This window comes from Passer domesticus, chromosome 3 (assembly GCF_036417665.1).
Source record: "Passer domesticus isolate bPasDom1 chromosome 3, bPasDom1.hap1, whole genome shotgun sequence".
Classification (NCBI taxonomy): Eukaryota; Metazoa; Chordata; class Aves; order Passeriformes; family Passeridae; genus Passer; species Passer domesticus.
The window spans coordinates 91,356,324-91,372,318 of NC_087476.1; the positions used below are offsets into that span (position 1 = coordinate 91,356,324).

Here is a 15,995-nt window from a genome sequence, read left to right on the forward strand (position 1 = left end):
TCTCTATTTTATTTTTTCAGGCTAGGGATAATGAAAATTATGATCTTTTGATCTGTCTGTATTCCGTAAACAATACATACAGATGATTTACTGAAAATAAGTTCAGTTTTGGAAGTCCCTTGCTCTGGTCATGTTTTTGATACAGACATTTTTCACACTTTTGGGTTGAGTTCTGTGGCTATATGCTGACAAAAAGAAAAGCATTTGAAATCTGAGTCGTGGTGAAATGTTTGCTAATAGAAATAGCTTCCAACTGTCACATGTCTTCAGCTCTCAGTTTTTTTGGTCAGCAAGGCACCAGTCTTCAGCTGAAGTATTTTTAAGTTGTCATGATGAGGCTATTTTTTAATCTAGTAGTGTTTTTAAACTTGGCAGCTTAATACTTATAGCTGCATTGTAAAATATACCCAGAGCTGCAGCTTTATTACAAATCAGATTTTACTGCTTGGAGTAAAGAAGTAAGCAACCATTCCTTGATTGTTACTTAAAATATCTTGTAACATTTTTCAAAACACTGAATTTGTGTTTGCTTTTAAATGAAGTTGCTTGGAATTCATTAAGTGTGTGAATTTCTATTGTCAGCTGGAGTACTTTGGTTAACACTTTGTGCTTACTGTAAATGCTACAGAGAGGTAGGGACCAGCACCTAGCTCTACCTTAATTAAAGTGATGAATTCAAGAGAAGAGACTGAAGCAATGAATTTTTGAGTCAGTAAGGCAAATGATTTATGTAAGGCACATTCAGGCAGTGATTGTGGAGTTAAGCAAATTGCAGTTTTATTTGAGCAGCTGTCCAAGAGACAATGATCAGTGCTCCTGTTTAGTCACTGTTGTTTTATTTTAATACAATAAAGTAAGCAAGACTCTTTTCCAATAATGCTCAACAGTTCTTGAATTGACTCTGGAAAAAAACAGGTACATGTGTATTTTAAGTTCTTTAAGCATGTAAATGAAGGAGATGGCTCTCATTTTTTAACTGAAGTACGCTAAAATATTTTCATGTATAAATGTTCAATTAATATTTTTTTATTCTCTCCAAAATACTTAGCACTGGTGCCTAATGAAAAAAATGGGAATCTTCCTTGCATACTTGATATTGACATGTTTCATTTATTGGTAAGTATTTCTTAATATATATTAATAACGTTTTGATCCAGTAAACACTATGTAAAAACTATTGAAAACTTTCTCTTTACTCTGAGTTAGGAGCCTTTCAAAATGTTCAGGTTTTTAGTATTTTTTCACTTCTCAATACACTTGGACGCCTTTTAAAATTTAATAAAAGTATTAAATTAAAGGTTTTGAATAAAAGTATTCTTTTCTATAAATTAAAAAGGAGTAAGATGAGACAGAATGCATACTCTTTCTCTGTTAGAAACCCCAAAATGCATGAAAACCAACCCCCCCCAATTAAACAACAAACCCAAAAAACCAAAGAGACTCAAAACTTTCCTGATAGATAATTGTTGTTCTCTTAAATGATGTCTGTGTAATGAGCTCAAAAGTTAGCCTTACATAATATGCTGCATCCAAGGGGTGTAGTTGCAGCATGGGCAGAGAAAAGGGGAAGATTCAAAAGGAAAAGAATGTACCAACTTTCTTGTTTTCTTTCACAGGTAAGCTTGGTGCTCTCTTTCCCTGCCATACATTGTCAGGATTTTTCAGGGGTTAGTCTTGGCACTGGAGATCTTCACCTGTTTCATCTTGTCACTATGGCACACATAATACAAATTTTACTTACCTCATCAACAGGTAATGCCACTTTGTCTCAACTTCTATTGAAACAATTCCTCCAGTCTTTACTCAGGGAAAAGTTGTCGGGCTGCTGGTAAATGTGTGCAGTTTACAGTTACAAAATAGAATTGTTGGTGCTGTCTTTGAGCCCATAAAAAGTATTGATAAATTGTACTCATCAAAGTTCAGTCACATTGTCTTTATTGCTCTACTCCAGAAGTTTCTTGGAGCATAGCTAATAATGAATCCTGGCTTTCCAGCTACTGTAGCAGTACCAGGAGGTGTTTATTGCAGGCTTGGCTTAGGCATTGGTTGATGAATGAGGTGCAGTTAGCAAATTAAGGAATGTATCTCCTGGCAAGAGGAGCCTGGATAAGGTATAGTTTGCCAAAAACAAAGTACTCCAAGCACATATGTCAAGAAACCCAACCAATTGAACAACTAAACCAGCACCTCACTGGAGCTGACAATAGCACAAACTTACCACATAATATGTGCTGCAGAAAACTGCTGTCCAGTACCTCATATTCTATCTCAGTGGAATACTTCACTTACTTTGAGCATTTTTATCAGAACTTGAAAAAATACATTCTTGTGTAAACGTGTATATATGAAACAATTTGTTAATTATTTATTTCTTCTTCAGAAGAGAATGGCATGGACCAAGAAAACACTAACAGTGAAGAGGAAGTAGCTGTGCTTACACTGTATAAATTTCTTTGCCAGTGTACAGGAAGGTAAAACCATGATCTTTTGATAAAATTTTATGTAATTTTTCTCCCTCCTGAACTGAACATTAACTACTGACTGAATTCTATATACTAGTGCTGTTAAAGATGACACTTGTAACTTGGAAACTCTTATATCTTGTTTCTAATCCAGCACTTCTAGATTCACTTAAGTAACTATTCCTGTAAATTCATCTGTGATCAGGAAGATACCTTCTCATGAAGATTGTGTTTGGAAACGATTTTTATAGTCAGTTTTCAGAATCTGAAATTGGCAGTGTCTGAGTACACTTAGAATGGGAATGGCTTTGAATGGAAAGGAAGTAGGTTTTAGGATTAGGAAGAAGTTGTTTCCTGTGAGGGTGGTGAAGCACTGGAACAGGCTGCCCAGAGAAGTTGTTTATGCCCCATCCCTGGCAGTGTTCAAGGCCATGTAGAATGGGGCATTGAGCAGCCTGGTCTAGTGCAGGGTATCCCTGCCCATGGCAGAGAGATTGAAATGAGATGGTCTGTAAAGTCCCTTCCAACCAAAACCATTCTGTGATCTGAATGTTTATGCAGAATTCTCCTTAAATTACTGTCTCAGTCGGTTACATTTTTATGAATCTCTGGTTTGTTGTTTTTCCTAGAGATTGCTTTGAAATAAACACTGCATTTGTGATTGTTTCAGCTGAAGTCAGTAATTTAGTATGCAGTGTGACTTCTGACTTACTAAATATAGCTCTGAAACTGAAATGATTAAATAAAAGCAAACTTTTTTTCTTTTATTCTCTGAAGTGCCTTGAAAGAAATTTCCTCAGGCTGGCACCTGTGGAGGAATCTAAAAGCTGGAATCATGCCTTTCCTGAGATGTTCTGCTTTGTTTTTTCATTACTTAAATGGAGTCCCAGCTCCCTCAGAAATTCAAGGTATTGTCTGCTTTGTATTAAATCAGTTTTGAAGACTTAAACATTAATGGTCAAAATAAATTACATTTAAACTCTCTTGTCTGAAGAAGCTGATTGAATGGATATGGGCTTTGTATCAGTGAAGCATCATATCAGCATAATGAAAAAGGAAAAAGAAATTTGGTTATTTTTAAAATGCATTTTTAATGTAGAGGTAAATGCCATTCTAGATTACTTAAACAGAGATTGATTCTCTTCTTCCTAATAATGAAATTTTGATTGTTTCAAAGCTGCTATGGATTGTTGTTTTCCAATGAGGCCTGCTTTTGCTTGCATTGATTTCATTCAATCAGCATCTGCTAATAATTAATATTAAGGCTAGGTAGGATGGGCCTTTGAGCAGCCTGGTCTAGTGGAAGGTGTCCCTGCCCATGGCAGTGGGCTTGGAATGAGATTGTCTTTAAGGTGCCCTCCAGTCCATATCATGGACTGTTATATCCATTATATACTATTATATCTGTAAATTCACTATGTTACACCCAAGATAATCGATGTTGGTAGCATTCTGTGCTGTCCTCCACATATGGCATATGTAGGGATAGAATGTAAATGTGAAGGTGGTCATAATAAACATTTTAATTATGAAGTTATGAGAATTACACCTTTTTTGTTTTTCAGTAAATGGAGCAAACCAGTTTGAACACTTATGTAGCTATCTTTCCTTGCCAAACAACCTCACTTGCCTTTTTCAAGAAAACAGTGAGATTCTGAACCCGTTAATAGAAAGGTAAGTTGTGTTTTTGTGCTTAGTTTTAATATAATAAAGAATCCTGCATAAGATAGAGTGTAAGTATTCTCCCAGGAATACCTATGGAAGTGAATAATAGATTTTGAAAAGTATTTTTGAAAGAAGTATTTTGAGAGAAACCATTTTGGTTGTAGTGGTTTCTTAATAGATGTACTTTGGATTTTTTGCTTATTTGTATTTTTATCATCAACTGTAAAGTTAAAAGCCATTTTTTTCCTTGTAGTTGGTGCAATAACAATGAAGTAAAAAGATACCTGGAAGGCAAGAGACATGCTATCAGGTAAACATAAGAGACAGGGAAAAAAACTTTAATGTTTCAGCTGTCTCTGAATACTTTTTCTATTGGGCGTTTTTAATAACATAATATCTGTTCTGCTTTATTGAATAATAAAGATATTAGGGAAGAAATGATTTTTTTTAATATTGTAAGAAAAGGAAATATTTCTTAAATGAGTAGATTTTAAAGGAAAGGTTTAATATTGGGGTTTTATTTAGACTGATGTGCAATCATAAAATTTTATCTCATGTTTCCTATTACTTTGTACCTTCTAATGCAAAAAATATGATGTTGCTAAAAGATGTGTATAACCTTTCTTTAAAAATACTAGGCATTGAAGAGCTTTTTAAATTGTCTTTTTAAAGAATCCAATTCCTTCAGTAAAGCCAACACCAAATCAGTTGCTGAAAAGAAAATCAGCTTTTCATACATTTGTTCTTGCTGCACAATTACTTTGAATTCAGAATGCATTTAATACTTGGTGGGTGTAGAAAAGCATTTAGGGTGTTGTTCTTTCTGAAGGCTGGGTAAAAATAGTGGTTAACAATTATCCTAATAATTAGAAATGAACATGAAGTTCACAGTGCTGTCATTAAAAGCCTATCCCTGCTTTTTAATCTCCTCTGCTAAATACATAAAGTTAATCTTTTAACATTGTGCATACAATAAGACTGTGATAAAAATAAAAATTAAACACTCAATCTGTGAAACACCAGACCTTTAACAGAATTTCATACACAGTAAGAGTATTTTGGTTGTGTAATTGATTTCTTGCCACATGTGATTGTTGGGATCTTTTCTATGTGTTCCTTTTGCTGATTCTTATCTGCTCTTCCCAAGCTTATGTCTAACTTGACAGTGATTATTTCTTTTTCCTCTCAGCATGTTCTTGTACATTGTTTCTGTTGCAAACTCCTCTTTCTGTTTGCATTTCACAGTCTAATTTGTATTATTTCTAGAATTGAAGATTATTAGAATTTTGTGTATAATATCTGTTACTTTTAAATATATTTCAAGTATATAAGTATTTGATATTAAATAGGTCTTTTACATAGCATGCATGTTTCATTCTCTTCAGGATACAAGTTCCCTAAACTTGCAAGTCAGACGATTTTCCATTCAATATCAGTGACAAAAAGAAAATACAAACAAACTTACACAGGAGAGAACAAATATTTCTTTAAATCTGTAGTGACCTCATAATTAGGTTTGCTAAAAATATACAAATTACATATATTTTCCACCTCTCCATTTTCTCAAATTCATAAGAAATAAGACTAAGAAAAGGGGAGGTGTTTTATTAGAGAGATGTTGTGTGTTCATCTTTTTATGTGCTACCATTTTACTCAAACAATGGCAGAAAAGAGGGAAACTTTTTAAAAAATTAATTACTCACAGATGCTGTTTAGATGAGTCAGGAAAACATGAATGAGTTTGAAGTTGCTTGTGTATTATTCATTGAAATATGAGTGCTGATTTGATTGCTTTATTCTAGCTATGCAAGAGAATCCAACAAATTAATAGACCTTCCGGACGACTACAGCTGCCTCATTAACCAAGCATCCAATTTCTCGTAAGTTGTGTGCAATTACAGTGAGCACCCCAAAGTCTGCTGCTCCTTTCATCAGCTGGGAGACCTTTAACCTGAAAGTCTCAGAAAGTTGTGTATGGAATCATAAAGGGCACATAGCATTTATCAGTCAAACTGCCCTGTATTTTAGTGAAACAGTGAAATAGAAATTTTAGCCATTAACTGTATAAATGTTCAAAAGTACTTCTGAATGTTTTTACTATCTAGAATTTACACATACAGTGGGTTTCTTTTTTTTTCCCTAACAAAAGGTGTCCAAAATCAGGTGGTGACAAAAGCAGAGCCCCAACATTGTGCCTTGTGTGTGGGACCATGCTGTGTTCTCAGAGTTACTGCTGTCAGACTGAACTTGAAGGGGAAGATGTTGGAGCCTGTACTGCACATACATACACCTGTGGTTCTGGAGTGGGCATATTCCTTAGGTAAGGAGCTGAACAGCTCTCCTCTCATTGCTGGGTTAGATGGTGTGTATAGTCATTAAATTAATAGTTATGAATGTGATTGCAGGCAGTGTTTTGTTAACAACAGGGTTGCTAAAAACTAAAGTGTATTCATCTTCCTATGCTTTGGTGTAAGGTTCAGAGGTTGCTTCTTTGAAGATAAAATTTCAAAGAAAGTTCAAATTTCATTTTCAGTGGAATTTGTTTTGCCTGTGCATTTATTTCTACTCAAGTATTACAAAATGATGAAGGTAAATACTTTGATTTTTTTGCTGCTGTTGCTGGTGAAAACACAGAAATTCATTTTAGTTGTCTTCCTGAATACAGGGAAGGGTTAGATAATGTCTATTTTCACTTGGCAAAGATTAATGAGAAACAAAATTGTTTTATTTTCGTGTAGTTCCCTTGAGTATTTTACACAGACTGCAAATATTAAGACATGAAATGACATTGTTTTTAACTGCTACTGAGGAGTTATAACAGGAAGAAGAATGAGAGATGTAGTTTTAAAAAAATGTGCTTTTAAAAATATGTACATGAAGATTATACAGAATGAAAGTAGGTAAGAACTGGAAACCAGTATGGAACTGGAAAGACAGTATGAGACACTATTCACCTAAAAATCGATACCTAAAAATCTTCTCTCTGTTTCTCTCCAGAGTACGAGAATGTCAGGTGCTATTTTTAGCTGGGAAAACAAAGGGCTGTTTTTATCCTCCTCCTTATCTTGATGACTATGGAGAGACAGACCAGGGACTCAGGTAAATATTTTACAAACTGCATCTTTTAAAGACAGGAATTATAGAACTATCTGTAATTAGGAAAAACAACTTTTTTGTTATTTTTTTAAAATGTTAATTATATAGGTAACATTATTTTTTGACAATGCTGTTGCATCTAGTATCTTCAGATGTTTTCATGTTAATACATGGGTTTAGGTCAAAAATACTTCATGGATGATCTTCTCCAAATTAAAAACAGTCGTCTTGAAAACTGCTTAAAATTAAATCTTTCTAGTATCTGTGAAGTTGATTAGAAACTCAGGCTGAAAATTTCATTTGTATCTAGTGCATTTGTTTTTATAACCTGTGTTAATTTAATACCAAGTGGAAATACTATGATATTTTTTTTATTCAATATGGTAGTTCTTTGTCTTAACTCCTGTCTCTGCTTCCTATGCGAGGATAATTTAGGGACTTGATATTGTTAATACTTGCTAGTTCTGAAACTGGCCAAAATCAGAGAATATGAACTGGTTCAACCCAGAGAGGTTGCCAAAACCCTGCATTTGGAGTTTGGTGGGCTGGATATGATGTTCCCAGGGGCCGGAGGGAATTGTTGAGCTGTAAGGAAGGGGCACCAGACAAGGTATCACTGGAGGTTACTCATCCGAATACCTAATGATTTGCTCTGATAACAGAATAATGTTAAAGGGTTATCTAAATATTGTAGTATTTTAGAGGGTTATCTAATACTTAGTGTGTCACACATGTGTTTGTGCTTAGTTCCAGTGTTTTATCATTCCTGATAAGTGTTATCTCCTTTTCAGACGTGGGAATCCCTTACATCTGTGCAAAGAACGATTTAAAAAGATTCAAAAACTCTGGCAGCAGCACAGTATTACAGAGGAAATTGGACATGCACAAGAAGCAAATCAAACTCTAGTTGGCATTGATTGGCAGCATTTATAATGATTATCTGCTGAAGACTGGAACTTTGTTAAAGATTTTTGTAATTCAGTAAGCTTTTCAAAGGAGGGATGAGGAAAAAAGTCTATGGAAAAAAACCCCAACAAACTCAGTCCTGTTATTTAATCTTTGTTTTACAATGTATTTCATAAAGATACCAATTAACATTAATCAAGTAAACTTCTTTCTATGTAAGCAAATTTTATTAGTCCTATAATTTGCACTGTGCTTCCTTCACAGAAATGTCTTGGTTATGAACCTGGGCAAATGAACTTAAGTTTCTGATAAAAAAAAAGAACGACTCTTTTTGGAAGTCTGACTATGATTTTTCACGTGAACTGAAGAGAAAAAGACTGCTGAAACAGAAACTAGATAGAGCACAATTCTGGATTGTGTTTTTGCCCTTTGCTAGTAATCTGAGCCGGTTTATTTATTATTCTGCATTTTAATACTTATGCTGTATGTACATGCAATGGAATGAAGTAAGGAAGCAAATAATGTAGCAAATGGATGTTTCTGTCTGCATCAGTGGATAATTCACTCTTTCACGTGGTGTATCTAAAAAGGATTTTGTCATTTGTACTCTTGCAGCTTTCTTGCTTCCAACTGTTTTTTAACTAAAAAAAACTAACACTAGCTTTACAAGTAAAATAATTTAATTTAAAGCTTTTTCCAGAGCATTGCACTCCTTAGAATTATGTAGTTTTTAATTTGAATTTAGCTGGGAAACCCTTTCACTTTCAATTACGTGATTGGTTATTGGTATTCAAGGATTGACATTGTGCTTTAGAAGTTATTTTAAGATAACAATAATATGTAAAACTCACGAAAGCTAATTTTATGTTAATTTTCAGAAGCACAGAAGATGTTTTCTTCATTTTTGTTAAGAGTCAACTTTTAAGGTGCAAATCTCGTCTTCTTTTTGTTGCAGATAAACTGAGTGGTTTCCTCTGGCTTTGCAGGGCCACAGTCACACTGCCCATATTTTTGGTTTTTGAATTTTTTTTCCTGTTGTCCCATCAAGTATATTTACTTTTTGGCTTGATTTAAAGCTCTGTAAAGATGTTTGCATATAGTATATTTTATAAATATATTCTATAACTGCGCAGATTTGCACTTGATATGAGGGTGCCTGAAGGCAGTGAGTTTTCTAGTTGTATGTAATTAGACCTCCCAGGTGTCTCTAAAAATCACATTATGCTTACTGATTTAAAATAAAATCCATTACCTTTCTCTCTCCTATCTTCTGACAAATTAGTAAAATCTTAATTTACATAGTTCTGTTTCCTTAATAGTCTGTGGTGCTTTTAGTTAAGTCTTAATTTCTGACTGCATCTCAGCCCGGATAAACAATTCCCTTCACTGTCTGCCAGGTCTTCAGTTACACTTGGTCTGACTGAATTGTTCCTATTTTTACAGATTTAATGCTTCAGAAAAATTTTGTATATTCATGGTGTACAGGACAGTTTTTCAAACATTCAGTAACAGTATTGAGTGAAGATGTGAAGTATCAAATAAAGAAACTTGGCCAATGTGGATTTCCTTTTCTTAACATAAGTACAGACTGCTTTTGTCTCTGTTACCTGTCATAGATTGGATCATTTAAATATTGCTGTCACTTTTTAGGAAGAGACATGGAGAAGTTGCAGGGGAAAATGACATTTAATGCTCTATCTTGCCCTTCCCTACTTAAGGTGGTTGATGTACCAACAATTTTCTGTGCATGGTACTTAGAAATCCCACTTTTTTGGTGATGTTACTATTCCTTTGCTTTTTAACCTATGTGCCACAATTTCAAGTAATGTGTAACGGTTGAAAAACTCTTTTCCTGTAATCATCATATTAAAAAGATAATGATTTTGACAGATTTCTCTGTGCAAACCAAAATACTGACAGCAAGAAGGATTTTTTGTTTTTCCTCTGGGATCAGAGTTGGATGCTGCAACCACAAACCCTTGCAAAATACACAATTAATATTTTCTTTTTGCAATTTGGTCGTTCTTTACTCGAGACTTCTGTTTTCTAGTTTGTTTTGCATGTGTTTATATTAATGTAGAAATATTTATATATAACATTGTTTCAGTATCAGGGAAATAATATCTGTAATAAATTGGCTATAACTTTAATATTTATGAATTATTTGTACAATCTAGAATATATTATGTGTGTGGGGGAAGGAAAAAAAACCAGCAAAACCCACAAAAAGTCCCAGATACAAAACCATCATAACAAAATACAAAACAAAGCTGAAAACATCAAGTATGAGCTTTTCATGTCAATGTTCAATAAGTACTTTTTAAATGTTGTTTCCAGAATTTTGCTGAGCTTGTTCCTTCAAGTGTGTCCCTTGTTAATCACAAGCTGACAGAAATACCTGGATGTGCAATATCTGCAATTCCCTGGCTATAAGTGTAAGATGATTATATTATTAGTGTCACTTGCTTCAGTCAGCTAAACCTTTCTTGACCTCTACCAAAAAGTCTAATCATCTTTTTAAAGGATTGTAAGTTACATTTTATAAAGGGATGAGGGTTGAGGTGCACATCAGTAATGTTATTTACTCTGTTTATACTAGAAGATAACACTTTTTACTCCCCTAAGTCTGCCACAGGAGGCTCAGTTTTACTCTGCTCGAAGTCTATAACCAAGATAACAAACACCTGATGCCTTCTGACTTGTGCCAAGAGCCAGTGCTGCCACAGCTCTTTAACCACTTCATGTGATGTTACAGGGAGTTTGACTGAGATGAAGTGCTAATGGATTCTCAAGACTATTTCTATTTTCAGCTCTCCTCTGGTTCTCTGCAGCTTCTTCCCATGTCCCTCAAATCAGTCTTCAATACTGATCACTAAGCAAGTGCATTTCATGCCTTCCCACTTTATTAGCACTGGGAACAACCTGGACTTGAAGGGTTCAGTGTGTTCCTGCACTATACAGCTCACTCTTTTTCCTGGGACAGTGGACATGGGGTGAGCAGCTGCATAGACCCTTTTCTGTCCTTTCTCATTTAATATGAACCCTGGCCAGCTCTCGTGCTTGAGCCCTGGCATCTCATTTTAAGTGTATTTTTAAATTATTATTTTAAATGATGGTGTTTAAAAGTTCTGTCATGAAAATTTTCTCTGTGGCCTGAATTTGTAGAGGAGAAACTGGATGCTCAGCCCACCTTCAGCATTAAATCCCAGCTGTTTTCCTTTCTGGAAGGTTAAATTGTACAAGGGGAGTTGCATCTCAAATCTCTTCACAGTAGTGTCGTGTCATGATCAACTGAGTTTTCAATCAGCCTCCCTTCCACCCTGGAGTCTCCTCTGCTCCTTTCTAGGAATTGCCTCCAGCAGGAAGTGCTGATCCTCTATTTCCATTCTGCTGTTGAGATTATTGATTATATAAGTCAAATATGACAGTGTTAAACAGTTTGGGCTTGAATATCAGCCCCTGCGGAATTCTGCTTGTAACTGGTTTGCTTCCAACTGTTCACTGCCACCCTCTGAGCCTGAAAATCCAGCCAAGATTCTGTCCACCTTGCAGTCTGCCTAGTTTACATCTCCCCAAATTGGTTATGAGGATGTCAGAAATCATATTGAAAGTTCTTCTAAAGTAAGACATTGGCTGTACAGAGAAAGTGTTTTACAGCAGCAGAATATACAAAAATAGGCACCTCTGGTAATAAAGAGATACTGGGCTTTTGTGGGGTTCTGTGGGTCTTGGGATCTGAGTATTTTTGTATTGGAATCAGCTTAGCTTTTGTTGAGCCAGTCCTGCTTCACCATGGGAATGGAATGGTGTTGTTCATATCTTAACTGGCATTAAAGGAACTTTCATAGGGAAGCATCTCCTTCTCTACCATTAGCTGTTCAGTTCCTCAGCTCCATACGGTGGTGATTGCCCCAGAGTTCTTGATGCTGCATGAAGAAGGTTGCAGACTTTATGGGAACAGCACTGGATTCAGTTGTTATCCAGGCTTGCCTTTTGCAGGATGGCTTCCAGGTGCTGAAGGAGTGGTGCAAGCCAGGGAGCCTGCCAGCCATCCTTGTGCATGCACAGCTAACACATAGCAGTTTGACTCTCCTTCCTCTGGGTTGCTGGTTCAAGCTGTATGGAATGGCTTCCACATCTCCTCAGGGACAGGCACAGAGAAAGGTTGCTTAGCAGCGATGGGAAGTGTTACAGGCAAGTAGTCTTCAGGGAAATGTCTCTCTCACTATGAATTCTTCTTGGTTTGTTTTTTTTTTTTTTTTCCTCTTGGGATTTGAATGTGGAGGAATTAGAGTATAGTTGGTGTTTCTTTTTGGGCTGTGTTCATGCAAATGCAGGAATAATCTCTCGGGAAGAACTTTGTACATAAGTATTGCTGAAACAAAAGCTGTCCATCTGTTAGTGACTGATGGAAGCCACGTGGATGCATGGATAGCAGGCTTACATCTCCAGTTGCTGATAACTCAAGTTATGAGTGAGCTTTACCCTGTGGGAGTGTCATTTGTTGGTTTGGAGAACTGGCCATGACTGATGGAAGGGCATCACTGTAAGCCTGGGATAACTATGTAAAAAACTACTTGCCTGCTTGGCTGCTGGGACCGCAGAGAGAACACACAGCACAGACAGCTCAGGAGCTGGGAGGCATGGCCAGGAGGAGCTGGAACCTCCCTGCCTCTCCTTGCTGCCAGCCAGCAGTGCCCGTGGAGTCTGGGGATTCTGCTGTTGTGGAAGTTTGAGCTATTGGTTCAGGGACAGGGAAGAACTTGGGGATCCCAGACTTGGCTGAGGCTCTCCATCTGTCAGTGCTTTCCCTCAGACCAGGTTCTGAAAATTCATCCACTGGAAAAGTCTCAGAGGCCTCACTGGAAGTCCGACAGAGCTGTGCTTTTCAGACAGTTAAGCAGCTTTTTGCAGTAAGGGGAAGAGGGGCTTTAATTTTCCATTTTATTCCAAGGCTAAGGGTCAGGAGAGAGTGATTCCTGGTTCTGTTCTGGGAGAATCATCTCTAATGGCTAATCCAGGTGTGACTTATGAAACAGCATTGAGCTCGTTGTATTGGTAATATTGTTTGTCACCTAATAGTAGTCCATGTGTATTAGTTAAATGTGTTACAGGCTGAGAGAGGAATATAAGCTGCAGTAAAATAATTCAAGTTTTTACGAAGCAGAGCCCTGTGATCACCATGCATTAGGCATGCCTTGTACCCCTCTGCTCATGTTGGGGGGGGCTTTGATCTGCTCAGTGCCCCTTGTCACCAGCTGGCCCTGAGAAATAGCTGAGTATTTATGATGTATTTATTTATGAAAGCTCAGTACTAAAACATTCTCTCACTTCAGCTTGAGACTCTATAGGAAGGGCATGATGATTTCTCTTATTGAAGTTCACTGTAGCCACCCACACACACCATGCACACCAAGGGGTGTGTGTGTGTCCAAGCAGCCTGGCCAGGACTGGGTGCTACAGAGGACAGGAGCAATGGCTTTTGGAAATGTCTTTTGTATTCTTTGGGATTCACTAGGACCTGTGGGGCTGTGTTTTGCCTCAGTATCCTGCTTCACCCATCCTAGATCTCAAGTAAGGCAGTCTGTTGTCTTTTTCCTGTTTTGGGTGCCTTGGCTGGTACTAAATAACATGAAGAGGAATGGCACACACCACACTCTGCTGCTGAGAAGGCGACTGTACCACGGCCATTTGGAGCTCAGGCTTCCTGGGCTGGGTGGAAACAACACATTTCTCAGCATCTTCCCACTTTATTGCTGTCAGTCACATCCCTTGTTATCCATACATGCTGCTCTTTAAAGGCTTGCTCAGTTATTTCTTCTGCTGTTTCATACATGTATGTTTCTATTCATACTTTGTGGCAGTTTTAACATTTCTTCTACAAATCTTTGTTCCACAGATAAAATCTGCTTTGCATATTTTTATCTTGAGTCTTTTGCATATTCATCCTCTTTTTTTTTTTCCTGCTCTTCTGCCACCTTTCCCCCTCTCCTGGCATGCAAACATTAGATGCCCAAATCTAACATCTTTGATGGAGAGATTTGTCAAGCACTCCTCTCTTGGAGGAAAAAAGAAGAGGGAGAGTATGAGGAGTTTCGCAGTGCGCCAGGTGTAGGAGCTACGAAATGGCAAGTACTGATCTTCGTCTCCATGACAGCAATGATTAAATGTTACTTTTTCATCAGTTTGTGAATATATATTTTCACAGTCTCTTTTCAGACAGCGTGAGCTTGGAGGTGGTAAGTTTTCCAGCTTGTCCTTTGCGTGGGATCCTGGAAGGAAAGCCAGACTGGGTAGAGAGCCCTGGGCAGGGTGGGACAGCTGAGCTCAGGTTAGGGATGGTGTCTGTGCAGACCACTGCGGAATATTTTAGTGACTTATAAAACCTAAGTATGGATTTGAAATCAACCATGTATTTGAGGAACAATGTGTGAAACGTATTTCTGTACTTGCAGTACTCTTTAAGTGTGGAGGATGGCAAAGTGTGTTAATGAATAGGAGAGAAGATTATATAAAAATAACGAGGGCGAGGGGATCAGCAATGTGTTCACTGATGTAATTCACTGGTGTCCTCTAACTAGAGATGCCTGCATTAGAAAGGTGCTGTTTGCTCCCCGTAAAGACAGCTTCAAGAAGCCTTGCAGTATTTTTGCAGTGATTGTATCAGTCTTGCAATGAATGTGCAATTTAGCACAAAATACAAAAAAATCTGCAGTAATTGCTAAGCAGCTACTTCATGCTGTTGAGCTAGTCAGGCATCTCATATAATAATTCTTTCCAGGTCAGGTTTTGGTAATTCATAAAGTGCTCTAATAGCTGAAAGCTTGGAGCATGGCATGAACTCTGAAACAAAGAACTTTTGTGGGGTTTTTTTTCTGTGTACTACTTTGTAATGCAGTCTTTAAGATCCCGTCTCTCAGCTTCAACTGGATGGAGCTGGAAAAAAGGAATTTTGAGGGTTTTTTTTCTAATGGAGTGGTAAATGCTCTACACTAGCAACATGTGTGTCACTTGGAGCATGCAGAAGCACAGAGTGTTCAGCTGGGAGGCTGGGGGTAACTGCTTCTAATGCCAGTGTGTGTGAGACAAACATTTGTGTGTGGGCAGCATTTCAAATTGTTGGGCAGATGTGGAAGAGCAGTTATCCAGGCATTGAAAGGTGTCACATCCATTTAGGACAGCAAACCCAAGACCTGATGTGTTGCTTCACTGCACAGTGAGTGCTCAGGGTGGGATGCCCTGCTCCAGGCATGGCTGCTGAGATGCACGTGGTTTCCAGGGCTGCAGCAGCAGTGGTTGTGGTGAGACCAGGAAGGGGTTGAATCCTGCTCTCAGAGATTTGGGATCTGCTTGTAAACCTTCACCAGTGACAGAGACCTGGACCTGGCTGAGAGGTGTTTGAGGAGAATGTGTGGCACTGGGATTGTCTACCTGTGTAAGCAGCACTCCTGGCCGAGTGCCACCTTGCAAAGAGGGAGGGGACAGAAAGTTGTTTTCTCCCACTGGAATCAGGGATATGGTGTGGTAGTAATTATTTGAAATCTAGACATACCACTACAAGTTTTTCCCTGAACAAAATGTTTCCTGAAATGCATTTGATCCATTTTTAATATTACCTATCTCAAAAATAATCTAAAATACTCTAAAATAATAGAAAAACAACTAAGAGAAGTAGAGAATAAATTTGAATTTTAAGTCCTAATTACATTTAACATTCTGGGGTGAAAACAAGAAATGCTGTCAGAATTTACTTAAAATATGCCAACAACAACATTACAGAATCAATTTTATTAAGGTTTTGATTTATTTATGTAATTAATGAAAGATTCATTCATACAAAGTTGTGAATTCACCTTGTCCTTTTTG

General features: G+C 37.2%; 2 protein-coding genes across 5 annotated transcripts in view; both read left to right on the forward strand.

Annotated features, from left to right (window-relative positions):
- UBR2 (ubiquitin protein ligase E3 component n-recognin 2) overlaps nucleotides 1-10,279 on the forward strand; it is a 55,687-nt gene extending 45,408 nt beyond the window's left edge. For 3 of the 4 annotated variants that reach the window (XM_064414363.1, XM_064414362.1, XM_064414364.1), the window contains 10 exons: nucleotides 1,049-1,116; nucleotides 1,617-1,752; nucleotides 2,381-2,471; nucleotides 3,240-3,370; nucleotides 4,028-4,136; nucleotides 4,381-4,437; nucleotides 5,930-6,007; nucleotides 6,277-6,447; nucleotides 7,125-7,226; nucleotides 8,015-10,279. In XM_064414363.1, coding sequence (XP_064270433.1) covers nucleotides 1,049-1,116; nucleotides 1,617-1,752; nucleotides 2,381-2,471; nucleotides 3,240-3,370; nucleotides 4,028-4,136; nucleotides 4,381-4,437; nucleotides 5,930-6,007; nucleotides 6,277-6,447; nucleotides 7,125-7,226; nucleotides 8,015-8,156 — 1,085 coding nt within the window. In that variant the 3' untranslated portion in view covers nucleotides 8,157-10,279. Of the gene's footprint in view, nucleotides 1-1,048; nucleotides 1,117-1,616; nucleotides 1,753-2,380; nucleotides 2,472-3,239; nucleotides 3,371-4,027; nucleotides 4,137-4,380; nucleotides 4,438-5,929; nucleotides 6,008-6,276; nucleotides 6,448-6,865; nucleotides 7,028-7,124; nucleotides 7,227-8,014 lie in introns of all 4 variants that reach the window. The other variant, XR_010359190.1, reaches the window with a different exon arrangement.
- Nucleotides 10,280-13,923: 3,644 nt separating this feature from the next.
- Nucleotides 13,924-15,995, forward strand: part of BICRAL (BICRA like chromatin remodeling complex associated protein) — a 71,110-nt gene continuing 69,038 nt past the window's right edge. Inside the window, exon 1 of the mRNA XM_064414370.1 lies at nucleotides 13,924-14,257. The gene's annotated coding sequence lies outside the window, so the exon portion shown is untranslated. The remainder of the gene's footprint in view (nucleotides 14,258-15,995) is intronic.